The sequence below is a fragment of the Hypanus sabinus genome, chromosome 13 (assembly GCF_030144855.1).
Source record: "Hypanus sabinus isolate sHypSab1 chromosome 13, sHypSab1.hap1, whole genome shotgun sequence".
Taxonomy (NCBI): domain Eukaryota; kingdom Metazoa; phylum Chordata; class Chondrichthyes; order Myliobatiformes; family Dasyatidae; genus Hypanus; species Hypanus sabinus.
Genome location: NC_082718.1, coordinates 28,461,502 through 28,487,138, shown reverse-complemented (window position 1 = coordinate 28,487,138; position 25,637 = coordinate 28,461,502). Strand labels below are relative to the sequence as shown.

The window sequence follows — 25,637 nt, the reverse complement described above, 5'->3', positions numbered from 1 at the left end:
TGAACGGAGGAGCACTTTTAGTAATAGACTAACGCAACTGCGCTGCTCCAAAGAGCGCTGTGTGAGGTCATTCTTACCCTCGGCCATTAGGCTCTATAATGAGTCAACCCACAGTCGGGGAACTAGTGACCCCCTCCTGTCAGACTTAGTCGTAACTTATTTTTTATTCTTTCTACTTCTCTTCTAATATTTATATCTGTGCACTTGTAATGCCACTATGACACTGTAATTTCTTTTGGCATCAATACACATCTATCTATCTGTCTGTCTATTGACAACTGGAGGCTTCAGGCTGGCAATTTCTGATAAAGTAGATGTGTTGCGACCCAGGGAGGAGGCCAAGATTTGTCCAATTGAGAAGTAACAATTTCTACAGAATCTCCCAATAGATTACATTCTACCTGGACTTTGCTGATGAATAGCAAACTCACAGGCTCAGCTTTTCCAGCGGGAGACGAGGTGACTTGATACAGGAAATCCTTGGTCACCCACATATATCTGAACTATTCTCTGTAGATGTCAAGGTCACCCTGTCTCTTAGCTCCCTGATCACTTGGACTTTTCCACCGGTTGCGATGATGTCTTTGTACTTGGCCAATGATAAGCTCATGTCCCTTGATCTCAGTGGCATCCTGAGGTCTTGGCAATGGAATTTTCTGCAATTGTTGCTTCCTGCTGGGGCAGGAAGCCATTGGTTTCACTTGTGCTTTTCAGGGTTTCTATAACCAACCCCTGTCTTTGGTGCAACAGGAATGGTTTCTACGCTTCCAGGTAGACGTGGATCACCAAAGAGTTTTCCTGATGGTGAATGCCATGCTTCTTGAAAGCACAGGTGACCCCATCATCAAGGAGATCAAACAGGCGGACAGCACTTACCAGAAGAGCTATGCACTGGGACAAGGTCTACTCTTTCCCTGACTCCTGATACCAATGGCCATCCTACCTTAGACACCAGGTTACCAAGTTTTGCCTCACAAGCACCAGATTGCTTTTCTGATGTGAGATTCCTTAGTTTAGAGCAGTGCAGTGGTACTCAGCGAATGTATAGGCAGTTTCCATGTGGCATGTGCTACACTGTTTAGCCAGCTGGGCAGAGAACAGCTGGTATTGGAGGAGCAGCAAGCTGGCATGAAGCCTGAGAGACATGCTGAAGAACAGTAGGAGCAAGGGGGAGCTCTCTACCTCCTTCCCCTCTCTTAGCACACTGACCCTTCCTTCTCAGAATCAGGTTTATTATCAGCGGCATGTGACATGAAATTTGTTAACTTAGCAGCAGCAGTTCAATGCAATACGTAACATAGAAGAGAAAAAAATAAAATAAGAATAAGAATTATAAATAAATAAATAAATTTCAATATATGTATATTGAACAGATTCAAAAATGTGCAAAAAAACAGAAATACTGTATATTTTTAAAAAGTGAGGCAGTGTCCAAAGATTCAAAGTCCATTTAGAACTGAATGGCAGAGGGGAAGAAGTTGCTCCTGAATCACTAAATGTGTGCCTTCAGGCTTTTGTACCTCGTACCTGATGGCAACAGTGAGAAAAGAGCATGCCCTGGGTGCTGGAGGTCCTTATTAATGGACGCTGCCGTTCTGAAACACCGCTCCCTGAAGATGTCCTGGCATCAATTTCACTGATGAACATGCCAGGTCTCTTCTTTCTGCTTCCTAATTCTCCCATGTGGCCACCATAGAGTCCCGCTATTTGAAAGCTCATGTCCCTCAAGCAGAGGTACAGAAATTGCAGAATCTCACTTAGTCCAATCAGAAACCAGTCCCATTTTAAAACATATTTCAGTGTGCAAACTATCTCTGCAGTGTGTCTGATTTTTATTTTATTTGACGTGGATTCTGTTTCTCACCATGTTTAGCATTTCTGATATGATGGTTTTTACACAACTAAAGATTGGTGCAGCATGGTGGCATATGAACAATGTACGGGTTCAGCTTCGTAAATTGTGAGCATGCCATGTTGGCAGCAGAAGTGTGACAATGCCATCCTCAGCACACCCTTGGACTATGCTGGTCATTGACACACACAATGCATTTCACTGTGTGTTTTGAGGTACATGTGACAAAGAAAAGCTAATCTCTTAAAAGTAAAGTAAAACTCTTTCTTGACTGGTAAATCAAAATGGATGTACCGGGGTGATTGATAAGTTCGTGTCCAGGCATCAATTTTAGAAAACCTCACACATATATTTTGCAACATAGTCCCCTTCTACATTTACACACTTAGTCCAGCAGTCATGGAACATACAGATCTTGGACCTCCAGGAAGTGTCCACAGCAGGGTTGATTGATAAGTTTGTGGCCCAAGGTATAAAGAAATGAGTATTACAGCTCTCGTTACATGCACGTCAGCTCTTTGAGTGATTATGCAGAAAGTTTGAAGTTAATAACTCATCTTCTTCTACCTTAGGCCACAAACTTATCAATCACCCCTGATGAGTTATTAACTGATGAGTTATTAAATTCAAACTTTCTGCATAATCACTCAGAGCTGAACTGCATGTGCATGTAATGAGAGCTGTATAACTCATCTCCTTCTACCTTGGGCCAAGAAATTAGCAATCACCCCTCATACATTATTCCAGCCCTGGTAATAATCCAGGAACTTGTATTTGGTAGAGAAGTTTCATGTATTTACAAAATTCTAACTGTGAACAATTTGGTGAAAATTATTTTATTTAGCGACACAGGCCGGTGTTGGCCCTTCTGGTTCTTCAGACCACACCCCGACAACCCTGATTAGCTTTAACCTAATCTCGTGGCAATGTACAATGTTGAATTAACCTACCCAATGAGGTCTTCGGACTGTACGTGGAAACCACAGCACCCAGGGAAAACCCAAGAATTCCACTGGGAAGACATACAGATTCTCCTTACAGAACAGTGCTGGAATTGAACTCTGAAGTCCAAAATGCCCCGAGCAATAGAGTCACACTAACCGCTCCCATGGTATATATTAAAATTATACTGTGAATTTTTTTTTTGAAAAGTTGTATTGTCAAAGGTGACCACTCCAGACTGGCAGCAAGACAAAGGAATATACCTGGAACAGCTGCAGATAGCTCAGTGGATGTGGCGATGATACCTTGCAATGGAGAACGGCAGAGCTGTAACCTGATCTGTTTTCCGTCTCAGCCATCTACTGCCAGAATCCTGTTGGTAGTCATGCCTATTATTGCAGGACTTTAAAGAGAAAGTGTAGAAGTCACCGAGCCAAGACAAACCTGGACGTGTAAGATTACCAGAATATGTCTTTAACAATGACTGCAATGTAAGATAGCGTACAGGAAGTATCTATCATTGGAGCACTGGCGAATAAACCTGGTCAGGCATACATAGGGTGAATATAGCACAGCCTTTTCCTCCATGAGTGAGGAATCAAGAAATAGAGGACATAGATTTAAGGTAATTTAGTATGACCCTGAAGGATATTTTTACCCAGAGGCATGGAATGAGTTAGCAGAAGGAGCAGTCAGGACAGGTACATTAACAACATTTAAAAGTTACTTCAATAGATATGGGGATAGGAAAGGTACATCCCAACTGTGCACAAATGGGACTTGCTTAGTTGGGATTCATGGTCAGCATGGACTAGATGGGCTGAAGGGCCTGTTTCTGTGCTATATGATTGCCTTTGACTCCAACTGGCTTTATTGTGCATCTGTGGATTTCATTAACCCAATGGTCAAAATCAAAGGGCTTTGTAGTTACTGCTGATTCCAAGGTGAAACAATTTCTTCAATTTTAGCCTCCAGCTGTATTATCAGATTATCTTATTGAGATGCACCTGGGGACTAGTAAATCTCATTGCATCCCCCTCACACCCCTTCCAGTCTTCAGTCCCAACTGCTGCCCCCCCCCACCCATCTCCTCTCTCTTCTCCCACTCAACCCCCCAGTTTCCTAGCTCCCTGCCCATCACTCCCCCTGGTCTCTACTCTTTATGTTTTCAAAAACTTTTTGTCTTAAATAAACACAAAGGTTGGGGATGTTCTAGATAGTGTAGAGGGCTGTCAGAGACATTGATAGAATGCAAAACTGGGCTGAGTAGTGGCAGATGGAGTTCAACCCAGGTAAGTGTGAAGTGGTTCATTTTGGTAGGTCAAATATGATGGCAGAATATAGTATTAATGGTAAGGCACTTGGCAGTGTGGCGGATCAGAGGGATCTTGGGGTCTGAGTCCATAGGACACTCAAAGCTGCTGTGCAGGTTGACTCTGTGGTTAAGAAAGCATATGGTACATTGGTTTTCATTAATCATTGGATTAAGTTTAGGAGCTGAGAGGTAATGTTGCAGCTATATAGGACCCTGGTCAGACCCCACTTGGAGTACTGTTCTCTGTTCTGGTTGCCTCACTACAGGAAGGATGTGGAAACCATGGAAAGGGTGCAGAGGAGATGTTGCCTGGATTGGGGAGCATGCCTTATGAGAATAGGTTGAGTGAATTCGGCCTTTTCTCCTTGGAGTGACGGAGGATGAGAGGTGACCTGATAGAGGTGTGTTAAATGAGAGAGGCACTGATCGTGTGGATAGTGAGAGGCTTTTTCCCAGGGCTGGGATGGCTAGCATAAGAGGGCTCAGTCTTAAGGTGCTTGGAAGTAGATACAGAGATGTCAGAGATAAGTTTTTTTGCAGAGAGTGGTGAGGGCTGCTGGCGACAGTGGTGGAGGCAGATACGATAGGGTCTTTTAAGAGACTCCTGGACAGGTACATGGAGCTCAGAAAAATAGAGGGCTATGGGTAACCCTAGGTAATTTCTAAGGTAAGGACATGTTCAGCACAGCTTTGAGGGCCGAATGGCCTGTATTGTGCTGTAGGAATCGATTTGCTTAAGATAACAGTGAGAACATTGCATGGCAACCAGTTCATGTGAGAATATTTCGGAGGTTACAACAACAGAAACCCAACTCCCACCGACGAAGGTTTCGAAAGGTGTTTCTTGTGAATACTTAATGAATGCTGAAAATATTACGAAGCTCTGATTTAGAACCTCAAGCCACAACTCAAAGGCAACTCTCAGATAATTGGGAAATACTTGAATCTGGGAAACGATCTACACATACACAGAGAAAGGACGTGTAGTTTGTGAATGTTGTTGTTCACTTCTTTAATCTGAGTTTCCCATCATTCACGTGGGGAGGGAACAACTGAGTTTTTAACCTCTCCCTCTCCCAGTGTAGAATGCCCTCCTGCTTCAAATTATGCACCATTGTCCCTGTACCAAAAAAGACCAAGGTAACATGCCTGAACGATTGGTATCCTGTCGCACTCACCTCAATAATAAGCAAATGCTTTGAGAGGCTGGTCAAGGACTACATCTACAGCTTGCTACCACCCACACTGGACCCCCTACAATTTGCCTAGCGACACAACTGATCGACAGACAACGCAATAGCTACTGTTGTACATAACGTCCTTACACATCTGGAAAGAGGATGCTTATGTGAGAATGCTGTTCTTGGACTACAGTTCAGCATTCAACACCATAATTCCATTTAGGCTCGACAGGAAGTTCAGAGACCCTAGTCTTCACCCTGCCTTGTGCAGCTGGATCCTGGACCTCCTGTCAAATCGCCAACAGGTGGTAAGAGTGGGCTCCCTCACTTCCAGCCCTCTGACACTCAACACAGGAGCCCCTCAGAGCTGCATACTGAGTCACCTCCTTTACTCCCTGCATACCCATGACTGTGTTGCCGCCCATAGTTCTAATCTACAATTAAATTTGCCAACAATACTACATTGATTGTCCTTATCTCAAACAATAACGAGGTGGCCTACAGGGAAGAAGTCAACTCTCTGAAACAGTTATAGATTATGGAGGAATGGAGACAGGTTAACCCCTACTGACATCAACGGATCTGGGATTGAGGGGGTGAGCAACTTTTAGTTCCTCGGCTTCCACATCACTAAGGACCTCACGTGGTCTGTACACACCAGCTGAGTGGTGAATAAAGGCACAACAGCGCCTATTTCACCTCAGACGGTTGAGGAAGTTTGGTATCGGCCTCTAAATCCTAAGAACTTTCTACAGGGGCACAATTGAGAGCATCCTGACTGGCTGCATTGTTACCTGGTATGTTAATTGCAGGATTCTGCAGAGTGGTGCAGACAGCCTAGTGCATCTGTAGTTGTGAAATTCCCATGACTCAGGATGTTTACAAGGACAGGTGTGTAAAAAGGGCCTGAAGGATCATTGGGGACCCAAGTCACCCCAACCACAAACTGTTTCAACTGCTACCATCTGGACCAACAGGCTCTGGAACAGCTTCTTCCACCAGGCCATCAGACTGATTAACTCATGCTGATTTGACTGTATTCTATGTTATTTTGACCGTTCTATTTATTATAAATTATCATGATTGCACATTGCACATTTAGACAGAGATGTTGTGTAAAGATTTTTACTCCTCATGTATGTGAAGGATGCAAAAAATAAAGTCAATTCAATTCAATTCAATTCATTCACGTGGGGAAACATTCATTGAGTCCCTGTCATTCACGTGGGGAAGGAGTCTCTGAAGCTCATATTTACCAAGAAGAGCATAAAACATAGCAGCAGCATTAAGTCATTCTGACCATCAAGTCTGATCCGCCATTCCATCATGGCTGATTTATTAAGCCCCTTAGCTCTTGCCTTCATCCCATAATCTTTGATACACTTCCTAATCATGAACCAATCAACCTCCCCTTTAAATATATCCAATGACTTGGCCTCCACAGTCGTCTGTGGCAGTGACTCCACAGGTTAACCAAGTTCAAGTTCATGATTGTTATCATTCAACCGTACACCCGTATACTGTCAAACGGAATAATGTTCTTCTGAAACAAGGTGCACAACACAGTACATATAACTCACACACACAACACATAAAGTCATATTACCACTAGTAAATTAACAAATAATAAGGTGTTTTTATGACACAAGTTAAAAAGTAAACCATATAACACTAATGGTTCTTCATGTGTGATGAGACCTGGGTGGTGGCAGGGAGTTCAGTAGTCTCATGGACTGGGGAAAGGAGCTGGTCCCCATCCTAACAGTTCTTGTCCTAATGCTACAGTATCTCCTGCCTGATGGTAGTGGGCCAAAGGCACTGTTGAATGGATGGGAGGGATCATTGACAATGTCAAGGGCCCTGTGTACACAGTGCTCCCAGTAAATATCCTTAATAGGTAGAAGAGAAACCCCGATTATTTTCTCAACAGTCCTTAAAATTATTTTATAAGGACTTGTAGTCAGATGTGGTCATCACTGTTCTAAAGGGATGTCCCTCTAATCTAAAACTCTGCCCTTTGGTCTTCCACCACAGGGAAGTTCCTCTCCACATCCACTCTTCCTAGGCCTTTCAATATTCAACAGGTTTCTATGAGCTATCCTCTTCATTCTTCTAACCTCTACTGAGTACAAGCCAAGAGCCATCAACCGCTCCTCATATGTCAACCCTTTAATTCCCGGGCCTTTCGTGTGAATCTCCTCAGAACCCTTTCCGATACCAGCACATCTTTTCTTAGAAAAGGGCCAAAAGCTGCTCACAATACTCCAATTGCAATCTGTCAATTGCCTTATAAATCCTCAGCATCACTTCCTGCTCTTATATTCTAGTTCTCTTGAAATGAATGCTAACATTGCATTTGCCTTCCTTACCACCAATTCAGCCTGCAAATTAACCTTTAGGGAATCCTGCACAGGGACTTCCAAGTCCCCTTGCACCTCTGAATTTTGAATTTTCTTTCTGTTTAGAAAACAGTCTGTGTCTTTATTCCTTCTTTCAAAGTGCATGACTATAATTCCCTACTCCATATTTGATCTGCCACTTTTTTGTCCATTCTCCCAATTTGTCTAAGTCCTCTGCAGACTACCTGGTTCCTCAACAGTACCTGCCCTTCTACCTGTCTTTGTATCATCTGCAAACTTGGCCACAAAGCCATCATTCCTTCATCCAAATCATTAACATACAACATAAAAACAAACTGTCCCAACACCACTAGGCATCTACAGCCGACCAGAATAGGCTCCTTTGTTCCCACTCTTTGCTTCCTGTCATTCAGCCAATCATCTACCCATGCTAGTATCTTTCCTGCAGTAGCATGAGTTCTTAGAGTCATAGAGAAGTAAAGCACAGAAACAGGCCCTTCAGTCCATGCTGAAACCTTTTAACCTGCTTAGTTCCATTGATCTGCACAGAGGCCATAGTCCTCCATACCCCTACCATCCATGTATCTATCCAAACCCAGCTTAAACATTGAAATTGAGCTCACATGGACCACTTGTGCTGGCAGCCCGGTCCACACTCTCATGACCCTCTGAATGAAGGAACTTCCCTTCGTGTTCCCCTTAAACCTCACCTTTCACCCTTAACCCATGTCCTCTGGTTGCAAGTCCCACATAACCTCAGTAGAAAAAGCCTGCTTGTATTTACATTATCTATACACCTCCCATAATTTTTGATACATCTTGCTAAGCAGCCTCGTGTGCAGCAATTTGTCAAAGGACTTCTGAAAATCCAAGTAAACAACATCCACTGACTCTCCTTTGTCTATCCAGCCTGTTATTTCCTTAGACAATTTCAACAGATTTGTCAGGTAAGATTTTCCCTTAAGGAAACCATGCTGACTTTGGCCCATTTTATAATGTGCCTCCAAGTACCCCAAAATTTTATCTTTAATAATAGATTCCAACATCTTCCCAACCATTGAAGTCAGGCCAACTGGCCTTTAATTTCCTTTCTTCTGCCTCTCTTCCTTCTTGAAGAATGGAGTGAAATTTGCAATTTTGGAGTCTTTCAGAACAATTCCAGAATCTAGTGATTCTTGAAAGTTCATTACTAATGCCTCCAAATCTCCACCTCTTTCAGAACAATGGGATGTACACTATCTGGTCCAGGTGACTTATCTACCTTAAGACCGTTCAGCTTCCCAAGCACCTTCTCTTTAGTAATAGGAATTTCACTCACTTCTGCCCCTGTATTTCTGCCATACTGCTAGTGTCTTTCACAGTGAAGAGTGATGCAGAATACCTATTTTATTGTCCCCATTACAACTTCTTCAGCATCATTTTTCAGCAGTCCAATATCCTGTCTTGCCTTACTTTTTTACATATCTGAAAAAAAAAACTTTTGGTGTCCTCTTGAATATTATTGGCTAGGTTACCTTACTATTTTTGTTTATTTCTCTCATTATGGCTTTTTTAGTTGCTTTCAGTGGGTTCTTAAGAGCTTCCCGATCCTCTATCTCTCACTAATTTTTGCTATATTATATGCTCTCCTTTTTGCTTTTATGCTGTCTTTGACTTCCCTCGTCAGCTATGGTTGCCTCATCCTCCCTTTAGAATACTACTTCATCTTTGGGATGTGCCTTCTGAATTGCCCCCGTAACTGCCCCCTCTCATTGCATATCCTCTTCAGAATCTTGTTGATGTCTGGGCCTAAGCCATATGTACTATCTAATGCCTTTGCTTCAAACAAAGGATCCAAATGTTTTTTAGCAGCTTCTTATCCTCTCCACTCGCCCTCTATCTGTGCAGAACCTTAAACCAATGCCTAATTTAAACTTGTTTATTTAACTTCTATTTTTTTCTGCCCCCACTTTCCATTTGCATCTGGGCCATGTCAGTACATTCACCATGCTTTCTGTGCAAAGCTATGTTCCTCCTGACTCTTCCACATTTCCCAGGTCTGCGTCAACTTTGAAACTGCTCCGTAGCTGACCATTGATATGTATTAAAATGAAGTGATCCAGGGAAACAGCCTGAAGCATTGACAGTTTATTCCTTTCCATAGATGCTGCCTGACCTCTAGTATTTTGTGTATGTCACAATGGATTTCCAGCATCTACAAAGTGTCTTGTATTAGCAATCCTGGACAACAGCACAGTAAACTCTCACTTTGCTGAAAAGTAATTATTGATGCTGCGCTCTCTGCTTTTGATCTCCTAGGAATTTCTTATTTCTCTTTAATCTTGTTTTAGTAATCACTCATCCTTTTGTTTATCAAACACTGCACCTCCCATATCATTGAGAAATTCAAACAAGAAATGAATAGAATATCTGGGGGGTTTTTTACTGAATGCAACAAACCTTTAACAAGCCACTAATGTACAAGGCTGAAGCAAGTCAAACCCATGTTGTGTCTGCAATGTAATTCTATAAATTATCCTCAGTTGTAAATATATGGTGATGATGAAGATTTGAGGCAGAATTGCAAATGGTGCTCGTATCAATAACAGAGTAGTGTGTACAGTTTTGGTCATCCTGTTATAGGAGAGATGTTCTTAAACTAGAAAGAGTGCGGAAAAGATTTACCAGGAGGCCTGAGTTACAAGGAGAGATTACACAGACTAGGACTTTATTCCCTAGAACATAAGGGATTAAGCAGTGACCTGATTGAGATATATAGGGTCCTGCAACGTCATTGTGGCAGCAGAGGAGGCTATGAACAGGCATGTTGGAATGGAAAGTGGAATCCAACTTGGATAGATGCATCTTGGTCTGGTGGTGAAGATCAGGCAAGACTTGATGTCTTAATTTTTTTTGTGTGTACCTTATTTACAGGTCAAAGAATGGCTGTGCCTGAACTGTCAGATGCAAAGAGCCCTTGGCATGGACATAACCTCAGCACCTGCCTCCAAGCCACAGCATGTGCCATCCAAACAGGGGACTCCTGTCTCAGCTCCACAAGTGGCCAAACAGGGGCCAGCTCAGCCGACAGCACAGAAAGATCCTACACAAAGACCTGAACAAGCGAAGCCATTATCGCAACCCGGAGCCAGGAAACAGCCACTGCTCACTAAGCAGAAATCCATAGCTGCCTCCCCACCACAGAAGCCCAAGCAACAGTCGCATGAGCAGCAACCGCCACAGCAAGTGGTCCAGAAACCAAAACCAGTTAAACAGTCATTGCAGGAAGTTTCCACTGCTCAGGCTCCAGAGACCCAGCAAGCTTCACCAGGTGCCCAGCAGAGAGGCTCCAAGCAGACCAGAACTGTGGACCAAACAACAGCTCACCAGCCTGCAGGGAAACAGAAAGATTCAGATCCGAAAATACAGCCACAGCAGTTGAAGACGAAGGGAGGTTCTGCTCCAGAACCGGAGGTTGTCCAAAAAGAGCACATTGTTGAAGCAAGCCAGGCACAGAAGCCAGCGCAAGTAGCCAAAGCTCCACAGGAAAAGCAGACTGTTGGGGCTGCTCCTGAACCCCTCAAACAGCCCCCTTTGAAAACAGAATCAAAACCCACTCAACCAAAAGAAGATCAAGGAAAACCAAGTCAGAGGCCACCAGCTGCAAAGCCAGTTTCTTCACAAGCTCCACCAGAGACTCAAAGGACTCAGAAACCTCCAGAGCAGTCAAGGCGTTTCAGCCTGAACTTGGGGGGCTCAGTCCAACCACCACCGTTCCAGCCAACAACTCCTCAAGAAAGTGTTACTGGAAGACTCTTTGGTTTTGGGGCATCCCTCTTCAGCCAAGCCTCCACTTTGATATCAGCAGCACCACCGCCACCGGAACAGCATAAGCCTGGTCCCAAGCAGCAGCCTGCACCACCAGCCCCTGCTGCTAGCAGCACAGCACAGAAAAGTCTTAAACCAGACACCGGTAAAAGAGAAATAAAACCTCAGGCAGCAGAAAAGTCAGAGCAGAAGGCAACTGTGACAGCTCAAGGCGCCAAGGAGACTGGACCTGCGAAGAAGGATGCAACAGTAAAGCAAACTACTGAAGTGTCTGCCAAGGGACTCAAAGCAATGGAGCCTAAAATGGGCACACCATATGAGAGTACTTGCCCTCTTTGTAAAACTGTCTTGAACATTGGTTCCAGCACTGCTCCCAACTACAATACATGCACAGAATGCAAGGCGATTGTGTGCAACCTGTGTGGATTTAATCCAATGCCACATCTAACAGAGGTAGGAAAGAATCCTATTATTTATTGTTATGCTTGCAAGTAAGAAACTGCAGGTATCAGTTCTTTTCCTTGTTGAGCAATTTGATTACAAATGATGTAAATACCTTTCTTGTAGTAAGTGGCTTTGAAGTTGCAGTCCTCCTCTGTACTATTTCATCTTGTGCAGTTTTACAGGAGGAAGGAACCTTCAAACATGCAAAATATATTTGGAGGGGTGTAAACTGCCAATTTTTGTGCAAGGTCCTTAATCAGGAAGGGTCTTAGCCCAAAACATTGACTATTTATTCCCTTCTATGGTTACTGCCCGATCTGCTGAGCTCCTCCGGCATTTTGTATGTATGCAAGATTTCCAGCGTTTGGAGAATATCTTTTCCCAGGCGGTCATTTTTGCTGTCCAATACATCTGTTGATTGCATCAAAGCAGATGGAATCTGGGGTAGGATTTCACCCCCATTAAAGTAAGAAATTTTACTATTGTAATAACACAAATTGCTAATTTAAGAAAAGCTTCAGAAAGAAATTACCAATGTTGGCAGCAGTTTATGTTGTACCTCTGGCTATCTATAAATTGCCAGTTACAGAAACTGAAATTCTGTGGTGAGTATATTATACTCATTTTCCATATATGTTGCATTCTGAAGTCATTATTTTTGGTTTTATTGGTGTGAGAAATGGTGTGGTTAACTGGCTTGTGGACAAAAATGTATGCAAGTATTGAATGAAGTGTATGTTTATTCTCATTATGCCTTGTATTAAACTCCTCACTGCATGATCTAAATCCATTATCGTCTCTAGAAGTATTTGTAACTTTTGTGTTCTGCAACATTTGAAGCAATGAATCCTGGATTAATGTTACTGATGGAGTATTACATGTGAATGTTTCTTTTGTATGTGATGATCTGTGATTTAATGAAATGCCTTCCGTAAGGAGGTCAGTCCAAAGATGATCTGTGCTGACGTTGACCAGCTGATAGGTTGCAATGCCACCATCTGTTTGCATCTTGCATTAATGGATTGTTGTTTTTGTTATTAATACAAATCTGACAGTGATGATAAAATTATCAGTTGTTATTAATAATAATAATAATAATACCAGTTCCTAGTGATTCAGCAGCAGATTGTGTTGTAACAGCCAGAGGTTTGTATTTACTGAACAGGGAAGCAAATCAGAATTTGCTTTTAGAAATGCTTATTTAACAGATTATAACTTCATCTGATTAAGGAATTGTAAGGCAAATGAGTACAGTCTTAATCTTAATCAAGTATTTGGGTATTTTGGGACTGAACAGAGTGAGTTTAACCCCTTGGGTGGAAGGAGAGCTGAATCACTTCACTTGAACCACTTATTCTGTGACACCGAGAAAGCAGTAGATTTCTACACAGGATGCACTTGGGTAACAAGTTCAGTACATGCCATAGGATCATAGAGCAGTGCAGGATGGTAGCAAGCCCATCAGTCCAATTGGTCCATGTTGACCACAGCATCCTCCCTGTTGGTCCTAGTTGCATGTGTTTAGCTCTTCAAACTCCTCTCCTCCATGTACCTAGCCAAATGCCTCTTAAATCTTGTAATTGTACCCGCCTTGACCACCTCCTCTGGCAGCTGAAGTTACTTGTTGAGTCTCTTTGAAATCTCTCCTCTCTTGATTTGGACTCCCCAACCCTGGGGAAAAGGCAGTGACCATTTATCTTCCATACTTCTCCTGATTTTATAAACTTCTATGAGATCACCCCTTATTCTCCTGCACTTCAGGGAATAAAGATAGAGTTTGGCCAACTTCTCCATGTAACTCAAGCCCACTAGTCCAGGTAGTATCTTCCTAAATATCTTCTATACCCTTTCCAGCTTGACAGTGGTCTTTCCTATAACAGGGTGACCAAAACTCTACACAGTATGGTGGAAGAAATTATAACACAGAGAATACTGTCTTCATTTTTGGAAGGAATACTGCTACTCTCTCTTCAGGGAACAATGCTGTTTGCTGATAATTATAGCCTACCTGTCTAAATCTTCTGTACTACTCCCCTCCTTCAAGAAATATAGGACAGTCTAAGGCCAGAGGACACAGCCTCAGAATAGAGGGGTGGCCTTTTAAAATGGAAATGAGGAGTAATTTCTTTAGCAAGAGAGAGAGACAGTTGTGGAGGCCAAGTCTTTATGTGTACTTAAGGCACAGGTTGATAGATTCTTGATTAGTCAGGGCATAAAGGGATACGGGAAGAAGGTAGGAGATTGGGGCTGAGAGGAAAATTGGATCAGCCATAATGAAATGGCAGAGCAGATTCAATAGGCTAAATGGCCTAATTCTGCTCCTATATCTTATTGTCTTAACAGGAATATTCATATCAAACCATCAATGGAACTGATTTGCTTTAATGAAGTGTAAACTTGTTCAATTCCACATGGAAGCAACCATGTAATGATTCTCTGCTTGCTGAGAATCCTTCAAACACACCAGTGTACCAACTGATGTGGGAACTCAAGACTTGATCAAGTTGTAGCTAAAAGCCCATCTTACCTAAAAGTACAGAACAGAAACAGGTGATGGGCTGGTGAGAGGGTGACCAGAACAGTGAATGGAACTAGCAGGAAGGGGAGAGAGTGAGCAATTACTGGAGGTCAGAGAAATCAATCTTCATACCATCAGTCTGGAGGCTATCCAGAAGGAATATGAGGTGTTGCTCCTCCAACCTGAGTTTAGGCTCATCATGGCAATAGAGGAGGCCGTGGACAGACATGATGCTTTGCTGCATGCTTGAGTGCTCGGTGGAGGACGCCGATGCTTTTTTTTTGCTGGTGGGGGACAGAGGAGCTGGGGGTGTTTGGGGTTCTAACATTTAACTGTCATTCATTCTTTGGGGTACTCCTCTGTTTTCGTGAATGGTTGCGAAGAAGAAGAATTTCAGGATGTATATTGTATATGTTTCTCTGACATTAAATGTACCTTTGAAACCTTTGATGTCAGAATGGGAATGGAAGTTAAATTGAAATGCGTAGCTAGCGGGCTTCTAGTTGAGAAGTGTTTTCTTATTCTAGGTTGTTGTTGGTATAAATTATTGAGTCTTGTGGGAGTCCTGTATGTCCTGTTTGGGAAAACAAATTCCAAATGTAGGAATATTCTGGACAGAGAAGGGGCACCTGGAAGTATTATAAATGGGGATTTGGAGAGCATGTCCACAGAACACTAAATGTAGCAGCACAGGTAGCATCAAAGAGTTATACAGAAGTACAGCACATAAACAGGCCCTTTGGCCCATCTAATCTGTGCCAAAACCATTTAAACTGCCTACTTCCGATGACCTGCACTGGGACCTTAGACCTCCATATCCCCACCACCATGTACCTATCCAAACTTCTCTTAAATATTGAAATCGAGCTCACATGGATCATTTGTGCTGGCAGTTCATTCCACACCCTCACAACCCTCTAGGTGAAGAAGTTTCCCCTAATGGTCCCCTTAAACTTCCCACCTGTTACACTTAACTCATGCCCTCTGGTTGTAGTCCCACCCAACCTCAGTGCATAAAGCCTGCTTGCACTTTCCCTATCTATATCCCTCATAATTTTGTATACCTCTATCAAATCTCCTCTTAATCTTCTGCATTCTAAAGAATACAGTCCTAACCAATTCAATGTTTTCTTGTAACTTAGTCCCAGCAATATTCATGTAAGTAATTCTGTACTCTTTCAACCTTGTTTACACCTTTCCTGGAAGCGGGTGACCAAAATGGCACACAATACTCCAAAGTAGGCCTCACCAACATCTCATACAACTTAAACATAACATCCCATCTCCTGTACTGAATGCATTGGCTTTCATTGGGAAATCAATCTGCCAAGAGCTTTCTTAATCACTCTATCTACTTTGACAAAGTCTATAAGATTGGTTAGATGTGACCTACCCCACACAAAGTCATGCTGACTATGCTTAATCAGTCCAGGTCCATCCAAGTACTTGTATATCCAATCACAAAGAAGAGGAAACCTGCGGTAGATCCAAGCAATACACAAAAACTGCTGGGGGAACCCAGACTTGCTGACGGGTCTCCACCTGAAACATGGCCAATAACTTTTCCACAACTGATGTCAGACTCATTGGCCTATAACTTCATGGTTTATGTTTAGAGCCTTGCTTAAACAGCGGATCAACATTGTCTACCCTCCAATCCTCTGGTACCACCACTGTCACTAAAAATGATTTAAATATCTCTGCTAGGGCCTCGGCAATTTCCGCACTTGCCTCCTGTAGAGTCTGAGGAAACACCTTGTGAAGCCCTGGGGTTTTATCCACCCTGATCTGCCTCAGAGTATCAAACAGCTCTTCCTCTGTAATCTCTACAGGGTTCATGAAGTTGATATATCCTTCAATAGCTTCTGTGTCCAAACCCTGAGTAAATACAGATGGAAAGAATTAATTTAATATCTCCCTCATCTGATTTGGCTCCACACATGATTTAAAGGTTCAAAGGTTCAATTATTGTCGAAGCATGTATCCACACATAACTCTGGAATTTGATTCTCGAGATAGCCACGAAACAAAGAAAGAACATGCAAATTGTTTAGAAGAAACATCAAACCCACCCCTCACCCCCCACAAAAAAGAATAGCAGCCCGATCAACCCCCAAAACACCCCCTACCTCAGCACGAAACGGAACAGGAACATTGACCCTCCCCCTCAAACAAGCCCTGTCCCTCATAAAAAAACTAACAAAACATCAACTCAAATACCCTCCCCTCGAACAACAGAGTGGACAAGGAACAGACAATAAAAAACACAGAATATAAAAACCATAAGTCTGAAAAAGTCCACAGACCATAAAAGCACAACAGTCCAATCCATAAACTCAGAAATACGATACCATCCTCCAGTATCACCGACATTCATTGACTTGTGTCCCTTGCGATCCTTTTGCTCTTAACATATCTGTAGAATCCATTAGGATGCTCCTTCATCTTGTCCGATAGAGCAACTTCGTGACTTCCATTATCCTTCCTGATTTCTTTCTTCTGATTGCATTTCGTATACTCTATAAGCACTTCATTTGTTTCTGCTTGCCTAGATCTGCGATGTTGTTATTGAGTGTCCTCGACCCTGTGTAGATAGTGTAGATGTCCACAGGGCTTTTGTGGCAAGATATGGAAGTAGATCCTTCCGCGCAGATACTGCTGCTGTTTAGGTTGGGACCCGGCTGGATTCAAACTCAGGACCATCTGCCTTGAAGTCAAGTGCTGATGGCACTACGCCACTGGCTGGCCCACCTGTAATGCACCTCCTTTTTTCCTCTTAACCAGAGCCTCAATATCTCTTGAAAACCAAGGTTCCCTACACTTGTTATCTTTACCTTTTATTCTGGCAGGCACCAACAAGCTTTGTACTCAAAATTTCATTTTTCAAGTCTCCCGTTTACCAAGTACACCCTTGTCTCTTTGCTTTCCCACATCCCACAAGAGGAGCATTCAACTATCCCATCTGGCATCTCTGCTGTCCTATCTGTGCAGATGTAAAGGAAAGGAAAAAAAACTTTACCTAGAGCTTTTCTGTTTTGCCTTCTCTGACTGAGGACTCTCTTCGCTGAAGCCTTGAAGAGATGAAACCTCATTAATCTAACTCTGTTCTGTGCTTCTTTGATTTGCTCTTGCCAATCAATTCCAAATGCTGATTGGTCATTGGTCAGAGCTCCAAATAAATTGCCATGAACTGCTGCTGCTTTTTTCTACTCGGTCAGTGGACATGAGTGAAATCCTCTCCTCTCAAACTTCCGATATTTTGATTGGTCACTGGTCAGAGCTCAAATAAGCTGCCACAATCTGCTGCTGTTTGTTTTTTCTACTTGTCAGTGGATCTGAGTGATGTCACCTCATCTCAAACCTCCAACATCCGACTGGTCACTGATCAGAGCTCAGAGGTAGATGAGGAGTTTTGAAGTGATGTGTTCTATCAGCATTTATTAATTGATGCAGTGAACACATTAGAAACACAGTTATTCTACAACTAATTAGACCACAGTGTAGAGTAGTGGTCACCGTGTTTTGGAAGGATGAGTCAGCATAACAGAAAAAAGAATTATGAGAATGACTGATGTTGGAGAATAAATTTCTAAATGGGAGGAATGGGATCTGGTTTGGGGTTAATTTCCTGAGAATAGAGAAACTGGGGATAATTTTAACTGGAAACTTGGGAAATTCGCAGGTCAAGACAAGCAACACAGGAACAGCTTGTTTGTCATTTTACTATTGGTAGACAGGTCAATGACTCCTGTTGTCATTGGTAGACAGGTCAATGTGCCCTATTGCCATTGGTAGACAGGTCAATGTGCCCTATTGCCATTGGTAGATAAGTCAATGTGCCCTATTTCCGTTGGTAGAACAGGTCAACAAGTCCTATTGCCATTGATAGACAGGTCAGTGTGTCCTATCCTATTGCCATTTGTAGAATAGGTCAACGAGTTAGGGATGTACAGCTGAGTGAATTAGTAGAAGTCTAAGCTGAGGCTTTGCCATTTGGCGGTGACTAATGGATAAAGCCATCGACTGCTTTGAGAAGTGGATTAACTAGCATAAAGGACACCTTTTAAATACAATGCCATCATTAAAGACCTTCATCACCCATTCAAATCTTTCAGGAACAGCTTCTACCTCTCTGCCTTCAGATTTCTGAATGGACTATGAACCAGTGAACACTATCTCAGTATTTTTAACTCTTTTTTTCAGTACTTAATTAATTTTCTTATTTCTTATTGTAATTTATAGTTTGCATATTTATAGCAATGCGCTGTTGCCTCAAAATGACAAATTTCATGACATATGCTGGTGATATTAAACCTGATTCTGATATGAAATGTCTCTTTTATTGGCTACTCTGAACATTACTGATGTCCTCTTTCTGTGCAGTAAATTTCTGAAGTTATAATATGTGTGGAGTGACCATGAGCATATTCCTCTCTCCTGGTCACTCGCCCCTCAGTGACCACAAACACATTCCTTTCTCCCGGCCACTCGCTCCTCAGTTAGTTTGTTGAAATCCATATCCATGCTTTTGCTACTTCGTTCCTAATTATGACAACATATTCCTGCTTCCCGTAAGTGGGATCATATGCCAGTATAGAGCTTGCCCCTCTGTGCTCACTGACCTACCCGTACTTCTCAAGTTCAAGTTTAATCTTCATTCAACCACACATGAATACCCATGAATACAGCCAACTGAAACAGCATTACTCTGGGGCCAAGCAGCAAAACAGATTACCATCAATCATTCAGAGCACAAGGCACATATAAGATAGCAGGTAAACATACGGTCACACACAAAAACTATTGACCTGTAACTTAATGGTGCATGGGCGTTATCAGCAAGAACCAAGTCATTCTCAACAGTCAGCAGATGAATGTATGCATGCAAGCCAGCTTGTCCTACCACCGGTCGAGCACTGGAGGGCAGCACCAGTGGGAGGTACTAGCTGCCAATTTGGCACTGGATGCCATGCTACACCGCCTCGGCCACCTCCTCTCCTGTAACCCACGGCTTAAGACCTGGTACTCGCTACAGCCAAGGCCACACGTTTCCCCTGCCATCTGTCTCACCAATAAACAAGGGAAACTGACTTGCAGCATTATATATTATTAATGTCCAACAGGGTCTTGCGATCGCAGGAGAAATAATCAAGAAAATCCATCGCTGTTAGAGTGCACAATGCCTTCATGCACCAACTGCGCTACCTTCCTGTAGCAGACAGTAACACGGTCCTTAGCAAGTCCAGCTCCTTCGCTCCTCTGCCACCGAGCAATTCAATGATGGGGTAGACCTGCAGAACCTGAAGTTGTTAATGTCCAACATTGTTCTGTGATCATAAAAAAGGCGTTTAAAAAAAAAGGTAAAAACACCTTTTGTTGGCCCCCGAGAGGCTGTTGTGTCTGAGCTCATCACCATCTTACTGGAAATGCTTTATAGTATTTTACTTTTTTTTGATTTCGATTTGAAATCGCCTCTCTTTATCTGTGTAATGTTCCTCAGCAATCATCTTCTCTGATGTATTCGCTGCTCTTAACTCAGGACTTTTAGCCCTGTTGGTGATCATGTCTTTTCCCTCTGTCCCTTCCTCACCACCTCAATCCCAATATTCCCTAAAAACCTATCCCTTGAGCCAAGCCCTTTGATTGACAATATCTCCAGACTATTTTGTTTGTGTTTGTTCCTGTCAATATTTTGCTATCATTAGTACAGCATGAAGTATTTTATAGAAATGATTTCAATGATTTGTTGACATTCTGTTTATCTATAATTCCACACCCAGACACTAGATCAGCTTTGGTGTGTGAATCTCTGCAGAGCCTGGCAAATAAACTGTGAACTCAAGATCTAAAGGAAGGTGTTGATAGAATAGATGAAATCATTACATCAAACAGGAAGTATGAGAAATTCCATCTACTTTTTCAACATCAAAGAGTGAGTTTGGGAATGATTGCAAAGATCTGCTAATTTTGGTGATGTTCTGTCTTATTGACATTCCTTCTGTGGCCTCAGGGTGAAAATTGAAAAGTAGTGGCAGCCAGCTCAAATCAATATTTCATCAGGATATAAATTTATTAAACCCTATAATTTTCTGCAGATGGTGTATTACATATCAACGTACAACCTCAGAGAGGCCCCATTGTTCATGACTTCTTTTTGAATATTTCAGGATGATTGTTTTGGGATCCCACCTTTCTCCAATTATTTAGAGATTAGCTGGGGAGAATGTTGATAGAAGTTTCCCTGTTCTATGGGAGGACTGGGCTGATCAGTATCTCTCACTGCAGTGAAAGTCTGACCTGATCATTGTGACTTTGCCAGCACTCTGTACCCGATATGTCAGTCTGAATTCTGGAAACAGCTCTATGTCTGAATGTCCGACACCATGCTCACAAGCAGACTCACGCTAACAACTCTGTTGTTCAAGGATGCTGGGGTGAAGAGAGTGTCTTTGATAGAGTGGGGCTGTAGGTGAAATGCAGGCCAGAGCTGGAGGGACTGAAAAGCAGATCAGGTTGGTTGTGTGGAGAGAGTAAAACTGAGTGTCTGTTTCTCATTGTTCCACGTACTGAGGAGCAGCGATAAACATTTTCTGTGCCAATCCATACTGATCATTTCACTACAACGCTCACCGAGGCAGGAAAGGGGAAAAACAATACCAGACTGCAGAGTGTTACAGTTAAAGAGAAAGTGCGGTGTAGGTGCAAGGTCAAAATGAGGTAGATTGTGTGGCTAAGAGTCCATCCCATCATATTGGGAACCATTCAGTTGTCTAACAACAGCTGGATAAAGGCTGTGTTTGAGCCTTGTGGTACCTTTCAGGCTTGTGAACTTCCTGCCTGATGGGAGAGGGAAAAGGAGAGAATGTCTAGAGTGAGTGGGATCATTTGATGAAGAGGCAGTGGGAAGTGCAGCAGAACCCATGGAAGAGATGCTAGTTTCTGTGGTGTGCTGATCTGTGTCCACAATCCCCTGCTATTTCTTGCGTCCTCGGACAGAGCAGTTACCACACCAAACTGTGATGTATCCAGGTGGAGTGCATCAATAAAAATTAGTAAGTGTTGACAACGACATGCCAAGCTTTCTTAGACTGCTGAGGAAGTTGTTGCACTGGTGAGCGTCCCTAGCTGTGACATCAACATGGTTGGACCAGGTCAGGCTATTGGTGATGTTCATTCCTAGGAAATTGACACTTTCAACCCCCTCATCCCCAACACCACTGATGTAGACAGGTGCATGTGCATCACCCCCCCCCCTTCCTGAAGTCAATAAACAGCTCTTTTGTTCTGCTGAGGGAAAGGTTGTTCTAATGACACCACGTCACTAGTCTCCCCATATCGTTCTTGTATTCCGACTCATCACTATTTGAGGTATGACCCACCATGGTGCTGTCAACTACAGGCTGTTAGATAGAGTTGGAGCAGATTCTGGCCACACAGTTGTAAGCACATAGGAAGTAAAGTAGGGGCTGACTGCGTAAAGCCTGTGGGTCCTACTACATAGACCTATTCACCCCTTCCCCAAATGTCATTCCATTCCCAAGCATTTTGCCTTGTTCCCCATTCTGACAAAGGCTCTTTGACCTGAAATGTTAACCCCTATTTCTTTTATTCCAGTGATACCGCCTGCTTTTATTTCAGATTTCCAGTATCCTACAGTGTTTTTTTAAAAAGTTTTCTTTAACTGCATAGAGGTGTCTTCCTTCTCAAAGCACCTGTAAAAATGAGGGGAGGTGTAACAGATTGTTTAAAATTGATGGGTGGTAGGAGCTTTGGCAACATACTGTAGAACCTGTGTCTGTGCCTGTGTCAGCACATTGCTTTCACGTTGCCGTTCTGTTCAGAAGCTGCAATCATGAACAGTTTAAGAACGAAATACGATCAAGTTTTTGTGAAAAAGGGTGGCGGCTAAGGATGTTAGCAGTTAGATTATTTTTACCCATGGCTCCTGTGATCATATTCTGTTCTGCGTCAGATCATTTGTAATTAAATTTGAATATATCTGCATCTTTATTTCAAGTAGGAATCATAACATTGTTTCCCTTGGAATACGTTTTTCCATTGCTGCAGCTGAAATCCAACAATCTGATAATGCTCTGCTGCTGGGGGGGGGGGCGGTGGGCGGGAGGGTGCGGGGTGTTACTCTTCTAATCACGCAAAGATGTTTTCAGTGTTTTCAGTACATTTTTCTAAACTTGGCACATCAGTGGAAAGAACAGAAAATATTAGATTAGTCATGAAATGCATTGTCACATTGCCATAAGACACAGGAGCAGAATTAGGCCATTCAGCCCATCAAGTGTGCTCCGCCATTCAATCATGGCTGACCCAGATCCCACCTTGCCCCGTACACCTGCCTTCTCGCCATATCCTTTGATGAGCTGACCGATCAGGAAGCAACGAACTTCTGCCTTAAATGAACGCATGGAATTGGCCTCCATCGTAGCCTGTGGCAGAGAATTCCACAGGTTTACCATTCTCTGGCTAAAAAAAGAAAATCCCTCCCTACCTCTGTTCTAAAGAGTTGGCCCTCAATTTGGAGGCTGATTGCTTCCTGTTTGAGAGGCGAAAGGATTCAGGAAACTTTGGGAAATTATGTCAACATGTTCAAAACAGATGAATTGCCTTTGGAATCCATTGCTGGACAACATGACCCTGGGGAGTTCCTGGATAATTTTCAGAGGTCACTTTTCATTGGAAGATTGAAGGTACATCAGTGGCAAGGTGCCAGTTGTGTTTTGTTTGGCACCTTCCTGGCAATACTTAATGCCTGAGGTGAAAATATTGATCAGATACATTGCTGCATTACATGAATTAAGGAAAGATTTGGAGTGTTTTTGTTGAAATATGATTTACCGATAGGCTATTAAATGAGGTAAGTGGTTGACAGCTGAGCTCTAACTTCCTAATTACTGATGCATGTCTCTCCTGCAAAATGGTTTCATCCCAACTGTCAGCTGAAGATAGACCTGAAGCATTTGTGATGCTAAATCTGCTGTGGGAATCATACATGAGTTGATTTTTAGTATAGGTACAATACCTAACAAGTGTTCTGCTTGATCTTTGACAGAAAGCAGTTCAAGTTGGAAATGAGGGGGTTCTGTGGACACCAAAGTGCATCTCATACCCAAGAAGCACGCTCTCTCCTCCTTTACAAGATGGCACCAGTGACCAGTGGTGACGTCTTGCAGACAGCTCACAAATCTACTAGATATACTTCATCCGAACTGCGATCGCTGCAGTCTGCAGCCTATAATTTCCCTTTTAAGGATGTTATTTTGAACGGACTAAACAATCTGGTGCTTTTGGGATCTCCTGGGGGGTTTGAGAGTTCAGGTACAGGCAGTCGTCGCTGCAAGTGGACACTGCATTGAGACCCGATGGCAGAAGACGCACCCATGGTCGGCTCCATTCCCCTGCAGCAGGCAAGATTAACATCATTGACGGCAAAGCAGGAAACGCAGAGGTGCTCAGCCCTGTCTGCCTGCGTGTGATCAGTCGCTCCCCCTTCTGGCTACCACTGTCGGGCTTGAGGTGCAGGCATTTTGGGTCCCAGGCCGTCAGGTTCGGGAACAGTTGTTGGCCTGTAGCCATCGGCCTCCTGGACAGGCTTCACTCACCTCAGCGCTGAACGGGCTGTGCAGCTGTGGACTCACTTCAGGAGCTCTGCAGTTTGTGCTCCATGTGTACTTGTTTGCTTCTCTTTACTATTTGAGCAATTTGATCAAGGCACCAAGGCCAAGGGAGAAGGATGAACCACTGTTCAATAGGTACATTTAATGTCGGAGAAATGGATACAATATGCATCCTGAAATTGCAAGCATCCATGAAAACAGAGGAGTGCCCCCAAAGAATGAATGACAGCTAAACGGTAGAAACCCAAAGCCCTCCCACACACAAGCAGCAGCAAGGCCACGATCCCCCTTCCCCACCAGCAGAAAGCATCAGTACCCTCCACTGAGCACTCAAGTGTGTAGCAAAGCATCAATAAAGACACAGACGCACAGTACCCCAAAGACTACTCGTTCACCCAGTCATTCAACATACTACAGGCTCTCTCTCTCCTTAATAAGGGAAAAAGAGGTGTCCCCATTTCATAGTGAGACGGGAGACACAACAAACAACTCACTGATTTATGATGTTAGAAGTCTGTTGCGTCGCTTTTTCCGAGCTCTGTGCCCAAAGAATCAGCTCTGGACACATGGCTCCCGGTGTTCCGTGGTCTCCTGCGATGCCTCGGTAGAGGGCACCAGCCGTGAATCTGCCTGTCTCCAGAGCCATGAAAATAGGGCCCCCTGAAGGCACACTGGTCTTCCAGGCCACATCCTTGGAATATCAAAAAGCAGCCAGTCGTGAGGTCCTGAGAACAGGTCCCATTTCTGCAAAGGACCGAAGTCAACGTGTAACTCCAGGTCAGAGTCTTCCAAATAACCTTGAAAAGGGAAAAAAAAGAGATATTAAAGATAGAAATAGAGCTGTTTCTGAAGATACAAGCAAAGGAGTTGCCGTTTAGTGCCATCTTAACTTTGCTCCTCCTCATTTTCAGTTCAATACTCCGAGAGGTTTACTCCCTTCAGCACCGAACTGGCTCGTTGGCCGTTGACTCAATTTCGGGAATCTGAGGTTAATGTTCTGTGTTTATTTTTAGTGAATTCAATTATGCTCTTTGTTTCGTGAATACTTGCAAAAAGATGAATCTCAAGGTTTATATGATATACATATGTTGATAATAAATTTGAACTTTGAACTTAATGACATGTCAGAGGAAAGGTCTCAGCCTAAAACATCAACTGCCCATTTCCTTCCACAGATGCTGCCTGACATGTTGAGTTCCTCCTTTTTGCTCCAGACTCCAGCTCTTCGGGCTTTTGTGTCTCCTCTTTTATTTACTGAGGTGTTTATCTCACAGGGGTGGCTCCTGAGATGCGGAAATTGGTCCATGTTTTCTGGGATCTTGAAGCAGATGTTTAATGTTATGGGCAGCATGTTACAGCTGGAAAGGACCCCCATCATTTCTGTTCTGCAGATGTTCAGATTAAGGTCAACCCTCCCGGTACGGTTCAGTAAAGAAGTGGAGAGACTCAGACCAGGGCTGGAACGTGGAATATTTTGTACTGTGATTGCTGTGGAGGTGGACCTCTCCTCTGGGGGACAGTGGAGAGCTCAGAAAACCATGTATTGCGTCAACATACCTCCCAGGGATGATCCCTAAAGGGGCTGA

The 25,637-nt window shown here is 43.2% G+C and overlaps 1 protein-coding gene across 1 annotated transcript in view; it reads left to right on the top strand.

The window, feature by feature from the left end:
• Window positions 1–25,637, top strand: part of pcloa (piccolo presynaptic cytomatrix protein a) — a 389,623-nt gene that overhangs the window by 12,686 nt on the left and 351,300 nt on the right. The window contains exon 4 of the mRNA XM_059988484.1: window positions 10,564–11,910. Within this exon, the coding sequence (XP_059844467.1) occupies window positions 10,564–11,910 (1,347 nt within the window). The remainder of the gene's footprint in view (window positions 1–10,563; window positions 11,911–25,637) is intronic.